The following is a 24,825-nucleotide window of genomic DNA, read 5'->3' as shown; positions in this document are numbered from 1 at the left end:
CGGTAAAGGTGTGTGCGTGCGTGTGCGTAGTAAAAGCGTCCTCAGCGAATTGTGTTGAATTGATAATTTGGCCGTAAACAAAGAGCGTTTCACCGAAACCACGACCCTTCCGAGAGAAGGAAGAAGTCATCTTGTGTACAAACGAAACGGGTCGACATCGTTTCGCGATCATAGTGTGCGTGGAACGTGTGCGTCATCATCCCATCACAAACAAACACACACACAGACAAAGCTTGCCGCAGTCGGCTGTGTTTATTGGGTGTTATTTTTGTGCTGTGTGTGCCTCTTTACGCTTCTACACAATTTTTAGTACGAAGGGTCACCACCACCGCCAATTGGACCTCTGCCTCAGTCCTAGAACTGCTTGAAACCTTGTACTAAGAGATTAAAGTTGAAGCGCTTCCAACAGGCAGAGTGAAAACGAACTGCTCGTCCTGCTATTTCGATACTGCTTGCCATATTTGTAGCCGGCAAGGGCAAGGGACAAGGCTTTCTCCGTACTTAAATGTGCCCGCAACCGGTCGCCACCGTCTTCGTCGCCGCCGCCGTACCCGTCTCTAGCAACAGCAACCGTATTAATAGTAGCAGCAATCGACGCCGCCACCAGCAGCAGCAGCAGGTCGCGAGCACGAAACTGTTCAAGAAGAAGCTCTGCGTACACCCGACCACCATGTTCAGAATCGCCCTCAAGCTGAACAACGGCCTGATAAAATCGCCCAAGATGGTCAAATACTCAGCCGCCCCGTGCTGGAGTTGTTTCACGGTGAGCCTGCCGCTCCTGCCACTGTACTAAGAAGCTAACAACTTAAAACCCATTTTGTACTAGCGTGTCCAATTTGGCCAGATTTTAAGGCAAACGCTGTGTAACTTTTAAGCAACCATAAATAAGGCATCGTTCAACTATTGGTTTGGTTAACAACAACAACGACGAGGAATACTACGAGCGGAAAACGCTAAACAACAACAGCGCCAGTGCACCGCCGCTTAGCAAAGAGCGAGAAGCAAAAACAACATCTCAAAACATCCATCCGAAGTGTGTAGAGGCTGTCGGCGCCTGTGTGGATTAATAAATAGCAAGCGTTAAATATCGAAGAAAATATTGTTCAACAAATCACAAATCACGTCTCAAAGCAAAGCCTTATCACAGAGCAAGGAACAAATCGGGCGCCATAAAAGCAAAAGGACAAGGAACAACGGCAATTTTGAGATCCTGATTACTTTTTTTTTTACATAACACTTAACGCGACTTCTTGACAAAATGAAACTACTGGAAAGTACACGGTTCGAGGCGGTCAACAACAAGCTGCACATCCAGACTGGGGACAGCACGATCTACGGCCGGATCGAATCGTACTCGTGCAAGATGGCGGGAAACGATAAGGCCCTGTACAAGCGGTTCACGTCCGAGCAGGCACCGACCGATTTGCAGGCCCTGTCGCCACCGCAAACACTGCAGGACATGTCGCCGCAAATCCTGCGCAGCAGCCTGTCCGGCGACGAGGGTGTGACGCTGTGCGATACGATTTCGCGCAAGACGCTGTTCTACCTGATTGCAACACTGAACGCAGCGTTCGAGCCGGACTATGACTTCAGTGAGGCCAGGGTAAGCTGTGCGGGCGAGCCGAGAAAAACACTAATGCGCAATTCGAAATTTCCACACCCACCCATCCCAAAAAGGGTGGAAAATCGGGGGTAGTTTAGCCGTGAAGGGTGTTTTCGGGCGAGGGGGGGGGGGGGGGGATGGTGGATGTAATTTTTCTGGCCCAAAAAAAAAGGAAACACTCTCCTTTGACCTTGGTCGGGAATTTCGCTGCTGCATTAGCACAGCTGAGCCGCGGACCAAAAATAAGCGAATAATGCTTATATTTTCACACAGGATAATAAGAGCAAATCAAAACGGAAAAATAACACAAACTAGCTGGTTGTAGCTTGTTTACAGCTGCGTACACAACATTATACAGGGTTTATCAGCCCATAGAACAAGCATTAGAATAGCTTGAACAATGCAAAATTCAAGATGCAAAATATTATTTTTTATTTGTTTCATACTTCAAGTTTCATAGCACTTACGATGAATATATCAAAACACTTGAATTTTAAATCATTTAGTAAAGAAAATCCAATCCATAAACTCACCGTCAAGAGGTATGGAAAAACTGTCCGACGAAGTTTTAAAATAAACGGAAACTGTGTTATCAATTGAAACAGCGTAGCTAAAAATGTTGTAATCTGTGCTCAAGCCTGTTAAACCCTGCAATACACATACAAAACACCTCTTTCTCACTACACACGGTGGGGAAAAATCTCTTGAAACAGCATTTGTTTGAGATTTTTATTGGTAAACATTTCGGTTTTCTGCTCTTGTCTTGTCCATTCGGGCGGGAAACGAATTGCTCGACGAATCCTTGGATGCGGAGGATGGTGGCCGTGCAAGGCCGGATTGCTGACGATGGGTCATGCTGCTATATTTATAGTTGTGTTTGTTTCGTACGAGAAGAGACCGTGTCGTTATTTGCGTCACATTATTGCTGGGTCGATATTATTTTGTTTCAGTAGTTTTGTGTTCGTTTTTTCTCACGGTAAAACGATTTTTCTTTGCAAGAAAACGGAACGCTTATTCTTCATCGGCATCTCTTACAAACAACGGGCCCGGTGTTACAGCCATATTTTTCCGCCTTTGTTTACCTTTTTACAACCGCTCTGGCCACAAACTGGTTATCGACCCTTATGCGCTTGTTCCTACGCATACTTCGGACTTGAATACCTTAACAAGGGCTGGTTACTGCATACACGGGAGCCTCTATGCTACATTTGCTCTCCTCGCCGTTGCTATGGGCAACATTTTCTATGATCGTGTTGCTGAAGATTCCACACCAAAACCACAGCACGGCGGTGGATGCGCTGATGTAATCTTCACAACCACCACCACCAGCACGACACGACCATTGGTGGTTTGGTTCACTTTGCTATACCTTCCAGTTTGTTCACAAAAGAGGGCTTTTGGTTGGTAAATTGTAACACGGACCGGATTCGAGAGTGTAACCAGACGAAAATTTCATTACGTACGCTTTTGTGGCGTTGGTAAGCAATAGGGTGAGTTAGTCATCTCTTATCTTAAATGAATTCATTTATCTTGCATCTTGTGCAGGGTTTTACAAGTTACAAGAATTAGAATTCAAGAATAACATCTTAATTTGCTGTCAGACCCTTTATGCTGTTGGATGAAAATGATTGTTTCCGAACACATGATCGTGTCGTCGAATTGCGAAAAAGTTTGAAAAAAATAAATAAAAAATATAACTGTCAATAAAACAATCGAAAAATTGCGTTCGTAGATTTGAAATCCCTCCACGAACATAGAATCTGGATTTTGATGGACATTTCCTGATCACCGCCTATTAGCCATTTCGGACAGTGATAGAGGATCAGGACATAAGCTAACGGGCGATTCCACGCTTTAAGCAAAGCATCCAAAAATGCTGTATAATATACTGTGTAATTTTGTAATCAAAAGCCTTTCTACATTTCTATCCAATATACTCTGCTGGCCAGATGAACAAGCTTCTGGAAAAGGAAGCAAGGACCAAAAATAATTGAAATTCAAGTCAATTCATTGCCTTGTCTAGGGATAGCTTTTTGTTTTAGAGTGAACTACTTCAACCTAAGTTTGTGATAAATTAAATCCATTATTTGATTTGTAACGTTATTGAATTGAAATAAAGATTTTGGCTCAAATGGATCGTAAACCCCTGCAAATATTGCAAAAATCATGGATCCACCTAAAACTGGTTGTAAACCGTTTAGTGGTACTCGGAGCAAGAAGCTATCCAACTAGAAGGTATCAGATGAAATAATTTTGGAGTCATATTGATAAAAGGAAGATTTATACTGAAATAACTAAACGAAAACAATTATTATTGTACCGCCCCAATGTGCATCGAACGTTGAAAAAGGCTGTGCAGCATTAATGAAGAAAAACAAAGAAGATGAACTTCCCATACCCATACACTTTACCGTCTATTGCACTCGCATCTGTGCCAGAGTGTTTGTGTGTTTGTACGATTATTCCCATGAAAAATGTTACACAGCATCCACTTTGAATAAATTTCCCAACCCCCCCAGACGTCCTCTTCGTTGCGATCTTTCATTCCACAACCCTTCTTTCTCGTTCTCGTTTTTTCACCGTAAATCGCCATCATCATCATCATCATTTTCATCAGATGGCTGACTTACAACCAATGCTAAAACAATCTGCTTTTTTCTTTCTCTCAACCTCAACAACAATTTGCAGAGCCATGAATTCAGCAAGGAGCCATCGCTGCAATGGGTGCTGAACTCGATCGAGGGCAACCTAGGGCCGGTGGCTGGCGAACAGTACAGCAAGATCCGTCACGCCCTCTGGACAACGATCGAGGACGAGATTTCGCTGAAGGATTGCGACATCTACAGCTACAATCCGGACCTAAACTCGGACCCGTTCGGTGAGCCGGGCTGCCTGTGGTCGTTCAACTACTTCTTCTACAACAAGAAGCTGAAGCGCATCGTTTTCTTCACTTGCCGTGCGATCAAGTAAGTTAGTTTGGAACGCCGTTTTGTTGATATCTTGGTTGGTTTATGTTTTGTTGTTTTGATCACCTGTTTCGGTGAAACATATACAACACGCACGCTGAAAGTTCATTTGATTCGGTTGAGTAATTGTTCGGACACGGTCTAGTGAGTGGACAGATAGAAAAAGCCCGCGAAAAATGATCCTCTGTGATCTTTTCAACTTTGCTCATCTCGATCGGAAGCTTGTGCCATGGAATGAAGGGAATGTTTGAGGACAATTTTTGTTAAACATTTGCTTTCTTTGGTGTTTATATAATTTATGCGATTTTATTTTGCATTTTTTAACGAACGTTGTGCGAAATTTCACGCGGAGAAACTCTTCGCTCGAAATATGATTTACTACCGAATGAATATTTAACCCCCCAAAACAACAACGCGCCAATGCACGCAATGTACCGTGCCCCGACCATCATCATTGCTCGTCGAACGATATAAATGAACGATAGCCGGCCATTAAACTGTTGCTGAAAAATGAAGTAGAATACGGTGGTGTGTCCCGCATTACTGTTTGCGCCTGCCACTCTTTCGCATATACATATTTCATAAGGCAGAAAAGAAGAAAAGTGTTTATCGACCGCGACCGACCCTCCGAAGGTTGCAGCGAAGTTCGTTACGCGCGAAAAGCAGATGATTTTCGCAAAAATAATACCTCTCTCAGTACGACAGACACACAAGCATGGTTTCATGGATAAGCTTGACAAGCGGAATGCAATCGTGCGGTGTTTCTTGCTTTATTTTAAACCCTTAAAAAGCAACAGTCCGTTGCGTGCGTTCGGTGTTGTTTGTGTGCGCGTGGGTTTGTTTTCGGTGGTACACGTCGGTAAAGTATTTGTTATTTATAGACAACGCATTGATTTAACAAATCCTCCCCCTTTTTTGTTGTGTACTTAGGGTGTGGAACCATTTTTAGAAGGTTTAGGAAGATTCTTCTGGGTGTTTTTGATCTTGAGAAATGTAAAAGAGATTAGAATTTCAATCCTTTTACTGGAGATTACATTAATCGTTTAGAAGGGTACATATTGTATTTTTATATTATGTATTATCATGCAAATTTTGCATTTTTTTTATTACAGGGTTCTACCAAATTATTTTTTTATTTAATTTTTATATTATTTTAATCGAACGACTGACTAGCTGGTTTTTACTACAGTAAATCTGAGGAATAAATCAAATATTAATTCAAAACACAGTTCACTCTTACACATCAGGTGATTCTATACTTTAAAAAACACTTTTTGGTTTTGGTCTGTAGCGAATTATATTCTGTGAGCTTGTCACGTCATGAGATTGGCACCAGACGACCCAGCCCAATGCTTTTAGCCGACCAGGGTGAGATGCATTCGTTGTCACCCCCACGTTTTTCTAGCGTAGCTTGCAAGTTCTCCAACAAATAGTTTTTTCAGCAGATTTTTCAAAGAACAAATAGAACAAGCGTTAAAAATTGCTTTGCTAATTTGAGCGTTGCTTTCGAAATAATATAATGTAAATCTGTACAAGAAAAAACGAGTAAACGTACAGTTTAACATTCTCATGGACAGTAAAATGTAGATACAAAACCCCTACGTTGTGATTTTATTTGATCCTCGGTTCGAACGTACCGTTGAAGGACTGAGGAAAGGACTGAGACTAATCTAATAGGTTCTGAACGAAATTCGGATCACTAATTGAGTGCGGGACTTTGCAAATAGGGCCATTTTTGTGTCCATATTCACATGTCCAATAGAATAGAAAGTTAATTTACTCACGTCATTTTAACTTTGACAAGAAAACCCCTGTAATGTCACCAATCTTGTACCGTTGGTGGTAACCGGCCACAACAAGTTTTCTACATCGATGAAAGCCATACGCGAAAAACCGAAACAAGAAGGAGGAAGGTTGACCAAGCCCTAGCGAGAAGAGTTCATTCTCCTCTTTCTAGTGCAAGATCACATCGATCGATCGTTCAGCAAGCAAAGAGGTTCGTTCCGTAAGCTCAACAGCGAACCAAACGCTCATTTTGGTTAATGAAATCCTCTAAAGTACAGCAAAGTTGGGCCCATCCCTCATAACTTTAGCTTCGCGCACGTTTGTTTACATGCAAAACGAGTCTTAATAAACTCAAACATTCATTTTATGTGTATGCGTGTGTTGTCGCCCCAGCCCTTAGCCGCTAGTGCGACGACAAACTATGCTAATGTAAGCAGAAAAATGTCTTTTTCGATCGATTTTCTGTGGCGGGGTACCGTAGGATGATGTGCTATTGCTATAAATAAGTGCACTTTACCGCATGGGCAGAGCGGGTCCATACGATATGCACCTTTTCCCTTCCTGAAATCAGCGATATTTAAAAATGTTTCTAGAAATTTATCATTCACATTTATCTTTCCTTTTTTTTTCAGCTCGGTTTATGTGGACTCAGGCTTTTCGAGCGATTTCGCTATGGAGGACGACGAATGTTATTAAAAAAATCACACGAAATTGTATCCCTTCAAGTCTTGGATCGTCTATCGTCGCTGGAAGGTGGTAGAATGGAATCAAAAGGAAGGAAAAAAAAACACACAGTTTTCGTCACCAACAATTCGACTTGTTCGTAAGGGTTTTTTACAGTTTGCAAACAATTTGTCTAACATATGAAATAATCTTTTACCCCCGTATTTCTTTGCATCATGGCAAACGTTTCGTCTTATAGATTTTTTTGCATTAATTTGCATCAATCAAATCCAACTATAGATGTTTTTTTTTTCAATTAACGATTTTCTGAGAGAAGTGTTCAGTATCAGGACAGAAGCGCACAGGACTTTATGTTAGATTAGTTCGTTTTTTTGCATTCAATTTTTTTTATCTTTTTCCCTTTCTTTTTAACCAACTTCTGTCCGTTTAAACCATGTAACGTCAAATATGACTGCAAATTAGTTTGTGTGTGCGCTTCATCATTTTATTTCTCCCCTTTATAAAACATATACCAATTGGCTTAAGATTCCTATTTTGTCCGTTGTGGGTTAATGCAAGATAAATGAAACCGACTAGTGTGTATGAACAATATTTCTTCGATATATAGATGTGTATCTGCAATGTAATGCTAGTTAAGAAAACACACAGAGCTACACACGCGAGAAAAATGGCTAAAAGAGCCTGCGTCGATGCACGCGCAAATGCATGCTAAGTGGCAAAACTGTTTCAAAACATTTAAACAAAAAATGATAATAATAACACAGAGATTTAAGCAGGAAGGCAAACCAACCAAGAACCAAGACACGGCACCGTTACGTGAGGGCAGGTGAGAGCTGCGGCGTGAGAACTCGCGTAACGGTGAGTGCGCGATGCTGGCAATGTGTAGCCAACTGGAGCAGCTGGAAGAGCTCATAAATAGATTATAGGGCAGGCTAGTTTTAAGAAGGGGTTTACGAGAGGGGAGAAAGAGATAGGTGTACGGGCTAACCATAACCCGGGGGCCAGTTAAAGGTGTCTGGAGAAAAGGGGGGTCTGAATGTGAATTGTGCTTGTGACGAGATGATATGATATGATGACCGTCTCGGTCTCTAAGGCTTTGCATGCCGAAAGAGAAAGATTAGATGAACAAAAACACCTTCCATATAGCAAGGTACATACATCCATATTGCCTCTGACGTTGGCAGTAGTACGAGAGGGCAAATTAGGAGTAGATTTGATTTAGTAAGCGTGACCCTTTTCCTGGCAGGTCAGTTCTATTAGGCACAAGGTAGTAAGCCTCGTTAGAGTAGTAAAGTGTGTTAGATTTTTTGTTGCTCTTGAAGCTCTTCCTCCGAGACCTCCAGTCTATGGGCAGGCCGGTTTGAGTACCGGGAACCCGGAACGGCTGTGTGGTCTTCCAGTTGGTGAGATTGCCGCTGTTTCCTGTTTGCGGACGACGCGCGTGCGGATTTTCTTCTTCCAATTCCAGGCAAGGGTTAAGGAAAATCTGTATCAAAAAACAAATACATCCACACTACCATCACAACAAAGCCTCGTCCGCAAACGGTGGACAGTGAGTAGGTACACTGAGAGGGATAGGGCGGTGTTCCCGGTGGTATAAAAAAAAAACCGACGGGACGGGACAGATATTTAGATTACCCACATAAACTCGGGATATCCTCTGTTTGCTGCACATCCACTCAGAGAAGATGCATTCCATCCACACGCATACTGGTGGGGCAGACAGACGGATGCAGACAAGAAATCCGAGAAAGCAGGGTTATTAGAAGAAGAAGGAATTCGATCACCTTCTAGTATCATCATACTTCCCGTCCACCATCGCGATCGATCCTGTGTTCCGATGGTGGGAACCGCACGTGAGAACTATTTCACTGACTGTACCAATTTTGTGATATTAGTCTCGTAAGTTTTATCTCGCCTTCGCGCTCCCCCCCCCCCCCCACAGCTCCTTCCTTGATTCGTTGCGATCCATTTTAGCATCTCAATCTTCTAAGCAACTGTCCCTTGGACTTAACAAAAGAAAACGTGGATAAAGAATATAATCGCTCGTTCTATAAATGGAGATCATACACACTGTTCCCAACACTGCACTGGAAGACAAACATCACCCCCAAAGCGATGCACCCAACCATTGTGTGTGTATGTGTGTGTCTGTACTGTTTGTGCTGTATACATCGGTGTCCTATCTTATCTATCTAATCAAAGAGAAAAGATAAAGGGAAAAGATCCCAAAATAACAAACGTCTTCGTGATCGTCATACAACCAACACACACAAGCTGAAGTACAAAACTACACGAAATGTGATAAGTAGCTTTTAGACCACGGGGGGACATAATACCAAGCCAGCCAAGTGGACGTATAGGACATCGATAAACAACAGACACACAGAGATAAACACACACACACGTGGTATGTTGTATGCAAAGATGCATAATATGTAGGTGCTGGCGTCTTCCGTCCTTTTTTACAATTAAAAGCACATAATTGATCTCGTTTGAAAATGGATAAAATGGGGAAGAGAGTTATTGCATCCTTTAAATATCATTACCTAATAAAATATCTCTACGAGAGAATTAATTTATAGGACGGAAGCGCAAACACACTTTTGATAAGCATTACACATAAAAATTATTCCCTTTTTTGTTGTTTGCTATTGAAAGTGTAATTGCGGCACCGAACGTGAGGGGTTAGAGGAGCGTGGTGATGACTCAATTCGGAGTTCGGAGTCATGATAAGACCAGTTTATCAGTGCTCAGTTGTTGTTGATTCCCAAGCCTCGAAATGATGGAGGATTATCGGGGAGGGTTTTATAGGTTAGAATTAATTCTCTTTAATGACATTTAATTCTGGCATGCAAAACCTTGGAGATAAAACGTGTGAGAAAGAGCGGATGAAAGATTCACTTTTTTACCTTCCATTTCCACTCCGTTAAAGTGTCATATTTTCTATAAATTGATTTAAAGTCTCCAAAAACAATGTTTCCCTTTCCACGCACCATTTTCCAATAAAAGCAGCGAGCTGGTTTTTTTCTTCTTTTTTTTATTTTTTCGTTGGGAAAGGATCTATGGCGAAGGGCGAATATTAAATGAAAACACTATATAAATACTTATTACACACCTACTTAAAGAAGAAAATAATTTAAATCACCTTTAGGGAAAGCAAACCCTACCCCGAGTTGTGAATGCGATGACGCAAAACAAGGCTAACGAGTTGGCTTGCGGCATCATATCCTCCCCGTTTTGTCTTTGCCAACAGTTTCATAAACTTCTTCACCATTTTCAAACTTTTTAAACGTTCGTTGACAGTACCGCGCAGCGGAGAGGAGTTAAAAACCTAAAGTACCTACAGGTACGATGACAATGTTTAAGCAACAACAAACAATGGATTTACACCTACAACCTTAAACAATAGTGGCGCACAACGGGTGCACTAACTTTATCATTATTTTAAATGTATTCTCTTTAGGCAATTGCAAAACCAATAAGATAGCAAACACACTGTAATGTGGTTAAGGAAGAAAAAACACAATAAAATATGAAGCAAAAAAAGTTTAAAAATGGAAAACGTACAAAAGTGTGCTGGAAAAAGTATGCATAACGAAACAGTCAAAAGAGTAATGAAAGAAAGCGTTTGGATTTGGAAGACCTGTATGGAGCAATCTGTAACCTCAAGGTGTGGTAAACGGATGAAGGTGAGTATTGTATTTGAATTTAAACTTACATGTAGGCTTAGCTGCTTAGGCTTTACTACTTATCTGAATGTAAAGCAAGTATTTATCTTTATTACATTCTATTTTTCTACCTTAAAAGCTAATCAAATTTGTAGTCCTCAGAAGCACTACAGAACTGTAGTAGAATCCTCTGGTCAAAGGATGAGAAAAGGTTAAAGAAAAGGAGAGTGGATGGCGTGTAAGGAACTGAAAGAAGTGGTTGAAAAGACGAAGACAAACAAGATACGTGTCATAGAAGTCATGACCAGTGCTTCTGGTAAGTAAGATGTCGGAGTGAGCGGAACGTAGCATAAAAAAGGCGTGAGAGGAGGAAAGGGATATTGGTAACACCGAGGAACAATACACCAATAAAAAGTAATCTGGGCACTGCTCCCATCTACTTTCTAGCAATTCGAAACCAAGCATTTGACGGAGAGTTATGCCGACCCAGGAAGCGTCTGAAAACGATCCTTATGTAGCAACGCTGTATCTGTTCAAGTTCAGGCAGTCCAGGTCACGGTAGAGGGGCTTCAAGAGAGCTACATATAAAGACAACGGTACAAAGATTTTAAACATAGAGGTGAATGTACGGATAAGACATAGCTTTTTGTAGACTTTAGATAATAAGTGGTCGGTAAACAGAAGCTTGCGAGTCGAGCCTTACACTGAGGTCGCGAATGGCGTGAACAAGAGGAAGCTGGATAGAATTGAAGAAATAGTTATAAAGGATAGGTGGAAGAGTATGGTAGAATGATTTGGTGGAACATTTTGTAGGACAGAGGTCAAGAAAATTTGAGGAACATCAATGAGAAATGGAGTCGAGGCAAGCTTTGAATGACGATCAGCCGCCATGGTCAGAAATAGGCAGGAAACCGGATTATTTTTTTAAATCTTTTTAGGCACCGCACATGGACAGAGGAGGCTCAGCACTTACATGTGTCATCTCCGAACATGCTATAGAAAGTATTTGTCGATCGGACATTGGTACAGAAATTCTAAAAAATCGAAAACGATGTCTGCTGGCCCTGAGTGATTTTCGAAACTCGATGACTGACTTAAGAAAGAGTTCAAATGGTAGCATGTTTAACGATGGGATGAGTCGGCAGTCATCTTTGGTGACTCCTTCATCCAATCCACCTCATTAGTAATGGGACCAGAGTTTAGAGTTTGGAACCTTCAAATTATTCTAAAGTCTTACTAATAATTAGTTAGTTCCATCGCATAGGGACAGAGGCATACCAGAATTTAGCCGTAGGGCTATATCTTGGAAATATTTGACCCCAACTCCATTAGTCACCCGAACATGTACACACAAGTCAGAGAGATTTACATGTCAGCATTTATTTCTTTTTTATCTGTTTTTGGCCATTAGTTGTTATCGCTTTCGCTGCCCTTTTTTCTCAATTGCTAACGTTGATTGCACTACAACATGCCTGCGCAGCTTGCACTATGGAAAACCATCAATCGCCCTATTTCCTTCCGCTACTGTTAAGAGAACATCATCGTAAATAGTTGTGTGTTTTGTAGCTTTATTTTCTACGCTTATCACCTTCTGTCTTCTATTCGCCCTCTACGTGGACACACTAGCATTGTTATCTTATTTACTGGTGGTGATTACTTTTAAAGCGGGAGTCCTTGTTTTTCTCCTAACTTGGGACACTATGCCCCGGCAAATGAAAATCCGCTCCACAATCTCTGTGCCTGTGGCTTACATTTTTACTTAGGTTTCGTTTGTCAGGTATCTCCAAAGAGGGTAGTAGCAATAAGAAAAAGGGTTCTAGTAAGGGTAAGTAGTGGGTTTCTGTGTGTCGTTAGCGTTTTATAATTAGATACTAGGCTTCGCCATTTCGGTATGCATGTATAGAAGAGTATAATGTGGTATGTACTAGTAGTACACCTAAACAGCCCAGCTATTGCATTGTTGGTTTCTTCCGTTTGTGTTGTACTTCTATGTTCGTCGCCCTCTCTCTCTCTCTCTCTCTCTCTCTACTACTACTACTATCAACGTTATCATTATCATAAGCGCATAAGAGTTGTCTGGCCATTCTCTTTAACAAATCCTGATCGGCATTCGGTTACAAAAATTGTGTAAAACAGACGCCTACTACGTTAGAGGCGACGAAGTGTAAGGTAACCGCATCCGCAACAAACAAGACACTTTAGTGTACGTTTCACAACACCAGCTTCTCTGTTTCCGGTCGTAGTCGGCTTTGAAAACCACAAGAGAAACCGCAATCGTTTGCTAAGTTTGATGTTTGTCTAGTAAGTAGTAGATGGGGAAGGAAGATTATGAGCGAGCGAAGTATATAGTAGAAGAAGGTAAGGTATAGTAGTGTGTTTCTATCGTTACTAACATTTTTAAGTAGTTTTCATGTTTTATGTTTTATTTTCTATTTCATCACTCTTCCTTCGTAAAACGTTTGCTTGTCAGGTATCATCCGGAGGTGTCTTCATTTTTAACATGAAACACAAAGCCATTGAACAAACTCATTCTCTTTTCGTGTCGATTATTTTACACACCTTCCTTCTACTTTACTTCCACAAAATACTATCGTCCAGATTCAGAGAGTTCATTCTATTCTGGTTTCTAATTTCCAAAATGGTGACCATTTTTCTTCGAAGCACATTTAATTGCTACGGCGTGAAATTTGGGGTGTCCAACAAAAAACCAACGACACTACTATTAAGAACCCTTCGTTAGCCATTCATCCAATATGTACGCGAGGCAGATTCTTTGAAATAGAAATAAAATGCGATGCTACAAATGGCACGAAGTTCTTTTGCTTTTCTACAACAATTATTTTGAACATTTTGCCACACTTTTTCTAGACTGCACTGTACAAAAGATTTGAAACTAAACTCTTTAACGCGTCTGAATACGGACACACATTGTCTCGAACTCCTAAAATCAAAAGTTTAGATGTAGATCAAAAGATTTAGAACCATAGAAGGAATAAACTTGGTGGATGATCAACAAGGGCTTTGTTATCCCGAGAGCCCTTATGTGTTCATGTGTCTTTGTCATCCAAGGAGTCTTACCCTCGAAATTGTCCCATGCAGCAAAAGTTTGTTGCAAGCGACTTTGTCTTGCAAGATACCTCGTCCAAGTGACTTGGCCTACTAAGACACCTTCCATCGTCTTACTAGCGGCATCTATCAAGAGACAAAATACATCATCAACCTAAGACCCTCGTCGCCAAAGTCTCATGTACAAATGAACCGCGTCGTTAGCGAAAGGGCTTCATCTATGCAACGAGATGTCCAAGTCAAAAAGCCCTCACCGGCTAAGGTGTGTATCAAACGACCTTTTCGCTTAAGGTACCTTCCCATCGAAGGAATCTCTTATCGTCAAATGGTTTTAAGCGTCATGCTCAGAGTATTCTCGCCACAGACCTCCTTAAGTATGGATCACTGTTGATATTCCAGAAGCAAATATGCTTTGTTCTATGCAGCATGCATCTAGAATGAGTTGTTTCTGAGCAGTAGAGCTTCTGCGATTGACTTTTAGGCTCATGGGAATTTTTCAGTTAGGTCTTTGACACCACTCAACACTAGCAAGCCCATAATACTACTTCTACGGTTCGAGCTGGTAGTTTTTAACAATATTTTGGGACAAATCGAAATGGAATAATAACTGGATTAACAAGCACAAAATCGAGTGATTTTCGTGACTAAATCAGATTTATCATATGAGAATTATGAAACAAATTCTACACGTGTAATGTTGTTTTGTTTGGAGGCATGGGCCACACTACGGGTAAAGGTAAAAACCCTAGAAATAAGCGTTCAGCTATAGGGACACTCATGACTCTAGAAAGCGAAACATTCTTCTACGTTGAATACACAAACAGACACACCAGGTGAAAGCTACGAGAACACACTATGCCCGATGACAGACCAGCTGGCATTCGGAGAGTGTTTCACTAAACGCACAATTCACTAATTAGTGACATAGCGATAGGATCATATTGGCATTCAAACAACAACATACGATCCTAAATCATTCTTGCTAGCATCTTTAGCTTAAACAGAGAGTTTTAAATTCCATCCATAATTTTCTTTCGTATTTTTCTTTTCTTTTTCGAAAATGTCGTTCCAATAGTTGGATTACACTGCAGAATCAACACTTAGTCCTCTTCCCAAAAAAGCTATAGGAAAAGAGATAACCACGGAACTGCACAGTATTTTTATAGTTCGCTCTCACAGATGGGTCGGTCGGTCGATCGTCATCCTTAACGTCTCGGTCGTACACATTATATCTCTATTATTGCAAATATTTTCACAGACTTCCTCCTGCTCTGTGAACTTAGGATTGTGTGTGTGTGTGTGTGTGTGTGTGGGTGTGTGTGTGTTTGTTTTCGATGCTTTCTGCTCTCTGTGTTTGTCATTTGTTTGTGTTTATTTTTTTAAATTATTAGCACAATCGCACAACTAAACTTATATCCCGGCCATTTTTTCTTCTTCTTCTTCGCAGTTTTAGTGTAGGTATAGTTCTTCCCCGCTAGCATGCGTCTAATTCGACGATATACTTTTAAAGTATAGTAGGTTATATCTCTGAAGCCATATACAGGTTCCATCATAACACGTCCGATTGCCAATCGTTTTGTTTTGTTTTTGTTTGCCTACTTCTGTATAATGTATAAATATATAGTATACATATATATATTATATCATTTCTTCCGCTCTTTCGCTTTTTCTCTCGTGTATGTATAGGATGTATAAGTATATTCTCTTTTTAGATTCTTGCATTGTTTGCCATCTAATTTTGGGGGTCTTTACATTACTAATTCCTCTGCGATCTAGACTTTAGTGGTACGCAATTCGCTCGTAACTGTCTAAATGTTAAAGAACTTTTAACCAGGCGAGCTCTCTCCCTCTCAATTTCCTTTTTCACTAGCAATCGGCGCATTTAACGATTCTAGGCTAATATTTTCTTTCCGCCCTTTCTTCAAACGTTTTTAGCAGGAGAAAAAGTAGTAAAATATTAGGTCAGGTTTGATGGAAATATTGTGTAGCCTTTGTATGTGGGGTGACTGTGTTTTGTCCAACAACTTTTTGTTCTCACACGTTCCAATTTCACAAAGCTTTTTTTTTGGTCCAACTGCTTGAGTTCGAACGATTTGAGCTAGTAAACGTGTGACCATCATCGACTTTAGAGAAATGGACCCAATTTCTTCTTTATCGGTACATCATGACGTCCGTGCTTTGGTACATACACATGTACGCATCGCACAGCAGCCGCTTGGCATGCTCAGGTAACATTTTATCGTTGACAGCTTCCTCGTTGAGCGCGCGGGAACCTTCCTCCGTCAGCCAACGGGGCAAATCCGGTACCGGAACCATTTTTGGAATATTATAACCATTTTGCTCACCTGTTTGCAACAAAAGAAATGTGGAGATCATTGGCATTGGCAAGATTGGCAAAACATTTAAGCAAGCCATTCGTAGACTTACCATTACGATCAGCCATCGAGTCGAAGAAGCACCAAGGCGCATCCTGTCCCGAGGCTGCCTTCACAAACGCTACGTAATGAGACGTTTCGATGCAAACAACCGCAAAGAGCTCCATGTACAGTCGAGGCACTTCGCAGTGTGGAGCCATCGGGATGAAATCTTGCGGTACCGACAGTGGCACCGGTTTATGATTTAACCGTTTGCTGTGGTGATGCACACTGTCGATGCAACTCTTGCAGATGGCCGTACCTTCGAGGCCTTCGCATTGCATTTTTCCAAAACATTCGCGACATTCGTATTCGGCTAGCTTGCCGCACACCCAACACTGACGGGGAGCTGCGTATAAAAAAATGGTGATCATTAAGTTCTAAAAAAAGTTGTTCCAATCGTTCGACAATCTTAACTTACAATCCTCAATAATGTCCGTAACGTCCAGCACCTGGGACGGTAGAATGCGTGGATACATCTTAAAGTTCTTCCCGAACCGAGGCATCTGTATGATCAAACAGGACGGCACTTCCTTCAGCTTTATGTTGGAGGCTAAAAAGCTCTGCTCGAACAGTTGCTGTACTGAAGGTAAATTTAAACGTTCATCCTTTTCCACGAACAGCTGGTAGTAGAATGTGTCCAGTCCGGAACTTAGCTACAAAAAAAAAATTAATTGTTAGAACAAACATGTGAGAGATTAGTCCTCCCGGTAACTCAGCGATCGCTGAGGCCGAAGTCTTAAACGGTGCAAAGAGCTCCACGTCACAAGAACGCGGAGTGTGTGAAGAGGTACCTCGTGAGGGAGTAGAGTTATCTTTTTGTAATAAAATAGCTTGCTACCAGTAGCTATCGAACTCACCACCCCAAACTAGTTATACGTTTTTAAAAATTCTTTATTTAACTATTGCTCTCTCTCTCTCTCTCTCTCTCTCTCTCTCTCTCTCTCTCTCTCTCTCTCCTTACCTTCAAAAACGGATCAGCACGAAGTATCTGTGCCAGCAAACTGTTGAGAAACTCTTCCGGATCCTTCTCCTCGCTCATGAGCCCCGTAACCGAGCTTAACCGATCGAGTAGCTGGCGCAGCTTAAGTACTCGATCTGCACGAACAAAGTGATTTTTTCGCAACGGGTTAACAATCTCTTCTAGCAGAACTCTTTGCACCTCCTCATACTGGGGATTGTCCTGAAATGAAAAAAAAAGATTAGCTTGATTAGCTTGCGGACAAAAATGGGCGGATATGCGTACCTCTGGTTCTTTAGGCCGGAACAGCAACGAATCGAATACACTGGTAAAGGTAAACATAGCAAAGAGGGTTGCATCCAGGTAGCAAGAATTGTGATGACCCTGAATACCCTTAAACTTGCCACAAATTTCTTCCAGTTCTTCCAGTTTTAGAATTTCTGTAGATGAAATACAAACAATGCATTAGACAGGAAGGAATCTACCATAGAAAAAAAAAACAAACTTACTTAATGGAGGCATTCTTCCCTTCACTACCGGACAATCAACCTTCCCGAACATGGTGGTGTCGGTCTTGCTGCCCGTCGAAGAAGCCTGAGTTGTTCGCGAGGTGCACGGTGACATTGGCGGTATGTCCTGGAACCGCCTGTCTCGGCTACACTGGCTCGTATGTACAAATATTGCACGATTTGCAGGACATCTGAATAACCTGTGCAGTGGAACAATTCACATGAAATAGATAATTTAGAGCCGTTCGTTGTAGGAGGTGCATACAAATTACCTTACACCGTTGTGGGTACCGTTGGTGGTTTCGAGCGTCGGATCGATCGGTTCATCTTCCAGCTCTACGCCAACCATCACCTTTCGATGGTTGCTTCCACCGCCCACCGTTGGCAGTGGTCCAATCCAGCGTATAACACCGTAGAGTAGTGGATCCGTCGTGCCTGGCGTTGAACCGGGTGCTTCAAACGCATCGAGAGTTACCTCCACCATGGAACCAACACCGAGTGATGGATCGTTCGGTAGTTCCTGTAGCGGCGATGCGGGCGGTGGTGGTCCTCCGGTGTCCGATTCTGGCGATATGGAACCGATACGAGGTAGCAAACCGTTCGAAGCGTTCGGTGTACTGTCGTTGCCATTCGATCCTGCTGCTGTCGCCGGTCCAAAGCCGTTCGATGTGGTGTAACCGCCATGATGGGATGGAACTGTTCCATCGTTTAGTTCTGTGATAAGTGGAGACACAACGTTAGCAATGGAATGCATCACTTTGCCGAGCAGCGACAGAAGAAAGAGCAGTATCAGCCGGAACAGGCTTGTGTGCCGTTCGGTAGTGATAGTTATTTTCTGTGCGCTCATCGAAATTATTGGATAAACTTCAAACTTTTAAGCACTAACCACAACGGTCAATTAGAAAATACTTTGCAGCAATGTATACTAGGATTGGTTAGCAAATGCAAGAGGCATTAGAGGACCGTTGTTTTCTAATAATGCCAGTTATGAAAGAACTAACCTATAATTAACTATTAAACACTTTACTATTTTGGTCAGCACAAACGAAACTCAAGAAGAAGCAAATCAATGGCGGACCCCTCAGGGCAGTATTGCAGAGAATCTACTAATGAGCACTGTAGATCTCTAGATTCTGATACCTAGACCCGTGGCCCGTGAAAATGCATTCCACACAATTTCTGCAACACATCACATTCCACACACACACAACAAACCTTCCTCTGCGTCGCTTGCCAATCGGTTGTCCGTTTCCGGTTCGTCTTCCCAATCGAAATGTTCCAACACGGTCAGTGGAATGCCATCGAACGAATCCTTATCGTACGTGTCCGGTAGCATCTTTATACCGTGCCCCACTAGGTACTATCAACGGTAACGATCAATACACAACTGCAAATTTTCCCTTTTTTTCGATCGCAATTCGTCAATTCGTATGACACAACAAAGAAAGTAACAATCAAATTACCGATTGTCCCAATCACATTACACCGCGAAACACAAGATCATCCTCCCCGAACTATTCGGTGCTCTATAGAGCGGAGGTAAAGTTGGGAGCGTCTTCTGCGGAGCGGTGAGCTATTTTCGAGTTAAGCATCGGTCGCTTTGAGACCGGGATGCATGATAGCGAATGAATGGTACATGATGTGCCACCAAACAACGGGTTCCAATAAAAATGGTTTCGACTCTTTGTCTGTTGGTTCGTTCGATTAGACACACGACACTAAGAATTGCTCCGAACGCCAGATTTAGCCACAGTTGTTACACCATCAAACATTATCATTCACGTGTTAAATACGTACGATCACATTACATGGAAGAAACACGCATTAAACAGTGGCAAAGAACACGTGAACCTGTAGTCGATCGCATGATTTTAACGTCTACCAAAGCCCTGATCTTTAAGCGTTGGAACGAAAGAGGATTGGAACGGATGCACCGAACGTGTGATGTCTTGCAATAAGTAGAATATTACTCCGTCTGCACTTGATCAATCCGTAACTCACGAGGCTAATCCTGGGTCGGTAAAGCGAATCTTTAACCAAAATGCGACAGACAGCGGCTGCTGCTGCTGCTGCTACTACTGCCGATTACCGAAATTATAAGTGGAACAACGCTAAACCAAGCATACCAAGCGGCAACAACAGACTACGATGATGACGAGTTCTATTTTTAAGAAGACATCGTGCCGGCGATATCCTCTCGCGGAAGCGCGCGCGTTCTGTTTACGATTTGCGCTCTCGTTTGGATGAATTTTCGCCGACAACGCGTGTGTAGAAAAGAATGTTAGTGCAGCAACAAAACAGTCGTGAGTAATTCGCTTCAACAGGGTGGGCAAAACATTGAACGGCGATGTTTAGGTTCTGAAAATTCGAGTACTTTCAACAGTTGTGAATTAGTTTCCAAAGATTCCCGGCACAAAATGTTGGTGTGTAAGACCATTTCCCAGGTCTTCGATATGCTTCCTCTATTTCGACTGGTCTGTTGCCAGTGTATGTAGCAATACCGCCTTGATATCCATACTCTACCCCGATTCAAAACGTCCACGGCGTACATATATCGAGTAGCATATTTCTCTAAATATCTGAGCTTGAATATGCGGGAATACTCAGTTCCTTGGGAAGATGGGTTATATGAATAAATAGAGCGTCTGTTCTCCATGTTAGGGGCGGCAGGATATACTTATGTCCTGGCAAACCTAAGGGATTTTTAACAACTAGGCTGCGGAGGCCCTCCGACGAGACAGGAAGTTGGGAGAGAGGACTTGCTTGTCACTCCATACATTATTACTCTATTTGGATTTCAATTCAAATATTGTAATAGCTGTTGGATGTATTTTGACCACCAAAAATCAACTATAGGACCATTTCTTCTCGGGAAGCCATTCGGCAGTTAGTAGGCAATTTTCCTATAGCTGCCGTGAAGTATATCATGCCACTGTTCACGTGATTAGCTGAAAGTCTGAGTGCGTGTTTGATTTTCTTTCCATGGGAGGAAGTTTTTTAAAGCCCTAGACTACGATATGGAAGCGCCTCACAATCTCCAACCCTAATATCCATCCTCAAACATATTTACATTGCAAAGTCCTTTTCCATTAATCTTAAAATTGCTTTAAATGAGCGTCACGTTAATAATTGAACGAATCGATACTTACTCGTCATTGTAGCTGCATCCACCGTAGCTGGTTTAGTATCACCGCCCGTCCTAACCTTCCGCGAACCAGACGAAAGCGTTTCCACCGGTTTCGGGTTTCCGATGTGTGCAAGAGGATTAAGGGACTTGTTCCGCTCGTACCGTCCAGCCGTCCCATTATGGCTGTGATAGCTGTGATTGCTACTATTAGCCGTACTATTGCTGCTAGTGCTACCGCTAGTGTTGTATCCTGTTGTCCCTGCTGACAACCCGTTCCCATATCCCGTAGACGCCAAAGTTGGTGTTTGCGTTTTCTTATCACTACTGTTCCCGGACAGTATTGCAGCCACTTCGCCAGCTTCCGCAGGCCAGCTACCACTTCCCAGCAGATCCATCAACTCCACCTCCCGATTGTCGGTTGGGCTCAGCACCGGTGGTGGATCGACCACGATCACATCACTCGCACTCTTGATCGCTTCATCGATCTCGTTCGAATCGATCACCACCACATCGCGATCGGGTAGGCTAAGGATGGTACTTTGCTTGCCAACTGAATGATAGCCTCCACCACCACCACCACCACCTCCAGCACTGTTTACGGACGAGTTTGATCCGGACGATCGGGCCACCTTGCCCGAGGATCGTGGCTTGGAATGCTTCAGCGTACTATTGTTGGAACTGTTCTGTGAGCTTCGTCCCGAGCTACGGTAAGCTTCATCAGCGAGATGATGATGATGGTGATGCTGATGCTGACTGTGCTCAACAAACCGATGATACTCATCGCCGTAACTATCCATCGGGTGGCTGTTTACGTACCGACCGGAACTTCCCGTACTACTGCTACTATCTTGCTTCGACAGATTCGGGCTAGAAATAGAGGCCGCAATTTTCTTGTGGTGCATTGCCTTCGTACCGGCCGGGTCCATCTGCAGACAGCTGAAACTATCGTACAGCGTCCCGATGTCGGTTGACTTGCGGTTCGAGCTACCGCTGCTGCTGCTCGTCAGATCGGGCGTGTAGGATCGTGCGTACGGTGGATATTCACCGTTGATGATCTTTCCGCCGCGCAGCGCAGCTCCGCTTTTACTGGACGTGTCGTCCGATGAATGTTTGCTTCCGCCGGTTCGTCGAGATAGCCGATTATTAAGATCCCTTGCACCGCACACTAAACTATCTAGCAGGTTGCGTTTGTGGTGGTGCTGCTTGCCGGTAGTTTCGTGCTCGGGAAATTTGATCCAATTCGCTGCTACAATTAACGCTAATCGGGGCTCACAGTTCATATAGTCGGACACAAAATCGATGTCATCTTTCTGGGGTGATTCACCATTTTCTAAGTTCTGTATACGGTTTGCCAGAAAAGCGTAAATGAAAGAAGTGAAAAAAAGACAAACTTTCATTAAAAATAAAGTTAAAAAAAAATGATAAAGCTTATAGTTAGCGCAGGAATGAAAAAATCACACCAAAATTAATCTATGTGTGTGTCGGTGTTGATTTTTTCATTCAAATTTTCTATTTACTTTGTCACACTTTAGCATATTCAACCAGTTCCAACGCCAAATCAAGCCAATTTCATGCCAATTCAAGCCAATCAAACACGCTAGAGTAGTAGTAGAAGAATAGTAACAAAGTAATACAAACAGTGCTAATGCTATTTACAAAGTAATCAAACCAAATTCGTTAATATACAATAATACAGGGTTTTACATGTCAGAATCAAGTGTTTATATATTTTTGTTACAGTCTTATTTTTTCGTTTTTAAGCTGCTCAAGTATTTGATCTGTCAGAAAATGAAGTTGTTGATAATATGTTTTTCACATAAAAAAAAACATTTATCTAAAAATTTCACTTCCGAAAAAGGAAAAAAAGATGAATCGAGAGCATACACACTGTGTACAAAATAATATATTAATGCTTGATTCTAGCATACAAAATCCTATAATTTGTAGTAAAAGTATTACACGCAAGGATCAGATTGAAAACCCAAAAGAAAAGAAAAAAATACTACAAAAAGAAAGTTTCTAATTTCACGCTCTATTCTCTCATGTCTGTGTTACCTGCCGAATGCCGATGTTAAATGGTTGGGGTTATGGTTTTGTTGAAAGGGAACGATACATGTTTTGTCTTCTTTTTTTGTTGTTACTGTTTTTAGTACAAAAATTTAACATTTCTCTTAATCTTCGTACTTTTGTAGTACTGTGCTTCCTAACACAATTTTGCCATAGTTTTTTTCGAGTAGTTTAAAACGGAGAATACATCCTTCAAATTTTGCAGTGCAATATAGAAATCAACAAACAAAAAAAAACATGATAAAAGTGTGCGTGTGTACGTGATATGTGTGTGTATACGTAAGTGGGAAGAAAGTGGGACGAGCTTAAGTGAATTAGTTGTGAGCGGGTCTTGTGTAACGTGTGTATGTGTGTTATTAAACGATAAAATTGAAACATGAATGTGAAGGAGAAACGCTTTACCAGTAGCTCCAGTCCAAAGTAGTAACCGGGTCCGATTTTCGGTACCGGTCCCACGTAACGTATAATGCAATCGTATGTTACGTGCCGATTTTTGGCCAGCCACGAAACCATCACAATGTCGCCTGTACGGAGCAGTTTCACCGAACCAAACAATTTGGGCCGTTTCGCAAATTCACACCGTTCCTGCGGATCCAGTATCGCTATAATGTACGGCCAAATGTCCGATGGGATGCGCTGCAGGTTTGCTGCTTGGCATTGAAATATTCGATTTTCGTACGGGTTCGTCGTCGGCGCACTGGTCACTGTGCCCGATGGTCCGCTGCCACCACCACCACCGCCGCGGTTGTTCGTTGAGGTGCCGTAAAAATCTTTTATCTTGATCAGTGCGATCTTGCTCGACGGTTGCTCGACGATCTGCAGTGTCATACCGGGCTCGATGTCGATCCGATCATCGATCGCTAGCGAATCCGTCGGACCAGCGGTAATGGGCGAACTGGTGACTGCTGCATCACTCCCAGACATAAGACTGCTACTACTACTACCGCTTCCACCTCCTCCCGTACTAGTGCCGCCCAATGTGAGCGGAACGTTTACCACCTTCGCACGGAACCGTTCCGTGCTGATGGCGTAGATGTTACCACCTGACGACATATTTGTTTTGCTTAGCTTGCTTACGATTCGTTCCGACGTATCACAGATGATTAGCAGCGATCGATATGATCATTCCCTTTCCTATTTTCTTTACGAGGAATGTAACTGGGAATGTTGGGATTCCACATATGCCAACACCTTCACATACGATGCCTTGCAGTATTGAAACAACTGAAGCTGTTGTACCCCATTGCTGCAGTTGAAATTATTTCAAACTGTTGTGTTTCATGGTACAAACCTACACTTTTGTTACCAACAGTAATGACATTCAGCTTATATCAATTATTTATCTTGCTACGATAAATACACAGCATACACATTCAGCTTAGGGTAAGGATGAATAAATAACAACCTAAAATAATAACAATAAACAAATGTATTAAATAAAATGCAACGCATGAAACATTTCAACAAAGGGACCAACGAATGCAGAACGTTTAGCAGAGTGGAATAAATCATCCAACACACTTGACTGTAATCAGACCGAGGCCTTATCCTTCAATTCTAGCCGGGAACCGATTCCCACGCACGCCATACGATAACGATTCCGTGACTAAACTGCTAGGGCAGCCGTCCTATTGGATTCTCACTTGGATGGATTCCAAGAGGGATTAATTTTCCGTCGTCTACGGAACAGTAGCGCATTATTCTGTACAGTTTGTTATGTGCTCTGATGCAGTGGTTTACTTGCACCGATTCGAAATTTAAGTTGGCTGTAATTCCTTTCACTTTTTTTTTTACTTTTGTATTTAGTAGTTCAAATATAACACATTTCATTTACATTTACTCGGAACATGCTTCACATTCATTGCCCTATAGTATTTCTTTTACTTTTCCTATATTTAACTGGCTCCTGGGGCGTTCACGAGATTCAAAATGAAAAATGCTTTCACGGACATACTAAAAACATTCATGTTTT

General features: G+C 42.1%; 4 protein-coding genes across 4 annotated transcripts in view; 2 read left to right on the top strand and 2 right to left on the bottom strand.

Annotated features, from left to right (window-relative positions):
- LOC126565809 (DNA ligase 1) overlaps nt 1-24,825 on the top strand; it is a 390,847-nt gene that overhangs the window by 271,505 nt on the left and 94,517 nt on the right. The gene's annotated exons all lie outside the window — the stretch shown is intronic.
- LOC126565015 (cyclin-H) overlaps nt 1-24,825 on the bottom strand; it is a 203,019-nt gene that overhangs the window by 127,163 nt on the left and 51,031 nt on the right. The gene's annotated exons all lie outside the window — the stretch shown is intronic.
- Nucleotides 1,258-7,050, top strand: LOC126565333 (repressor of RNA polymerase III transcription MAF1 homolog). Its single transcript, XM_050222506.1, has 3 exons — nt 1,258-1,603; nt 4,292-4,569; nt 6,987-7,050. Exons 1-3 carry the CDS (start codon nt 1,259-1,261, stop codon nt 7,048-7,050), a joined length of 687 nt encoding a protein of 228 aa, XP_050078463.1. The 5' UTR covers nt 1,258.
- LOC126563898 (ubiquitin carboxyl-terminal hydrolase CYLD) lies at nt 15,927-23,921 on the bottom strand. The gene is made up of 9 exons (XM_050220687.1): nt 23,256-23,921; nt 20,809-22,123; nt 17,932-18,373; nt 17,660-17,859; nt 17,436-17,590; nt 17,154-17,372; nt 16,611-16,845; nt 16,203-16,538; nt 15,927-16,120 (listed from the first exon to the last, which is right to left on the bottom strand). Exons 1-9 carry the CDS (start codon nt 23,904-23,906, stop codon nt 15,927-15,929), a joined length of 3,747 nt encoding a protein of 1,248 aa, XP_050076644.1. The 5' UTR covers nt 23,907-23,921.

This window comes from Anopheles maculipalpis, chromosome 3RL (assembly GCF_943734695.1).
Source record: "Anopheles maculipalpis chromosome 3RL, idAnoMacuDA_375_x, whole genome shotgun sequence".
NCBI classification, from domain to species: domain Eukaryota; kingdom Metazoa; phylum Arthropoda; class Insecta; order Diptera; family Culicidae; genus Anopheles; species Anopheles maculipalpis.
The sequence above is the reverse complement of the archived record's forward strand: the minus strand, read 5'-3'. Positions and strand labels throughout refer to the sequence as shown.

Bases quoted from the DNA above. Each gene is read 5' to 3' on its own strand.
- LOC126563898 (XM_050220687.1), bottom strand. From the start codon at position 23,906: ATGTCGTCAGGTGGTAACATCTACGCCATCAGCACGGAACGGTTCCGT. The intron at 22,124-23,255 runs GTAAAGCGTTTC...AACCGTATACAG, and splicing joins ACTTTGGACTGGAGCTACTG to AACTTAGAAAATGGTGAATC. The intron at 17,860-17,931 runs GTAATTTGTATG...TCCACTGCACAG, and splicing joins GGTACCCACAACGGTGTAAG to GTTATTCAGATGTCCTGCAA.
- LOC126565333 (XM_050222506.1), top strand. From the start codon at position 1,259: ATGAAACTACTGGAAAGTACACGGTTCGAGGCGGTCAACAACAAGCTG. The intron at 1,604-4,291 runs GTAAGCTGTGCG...AACAATTTGCAG, and splicing joins ATGACTTCAGTGAGGCCAGG to AGCCATGAATTCAGCAAGGA. The intron at 4,570-6,986 runs GTAAGTTAGTTT...TTTTTTTTTCAG, and splicing joins TTCACTTGCCGTGCGATCAA to CTCGGTTTATGTGGACTCAG.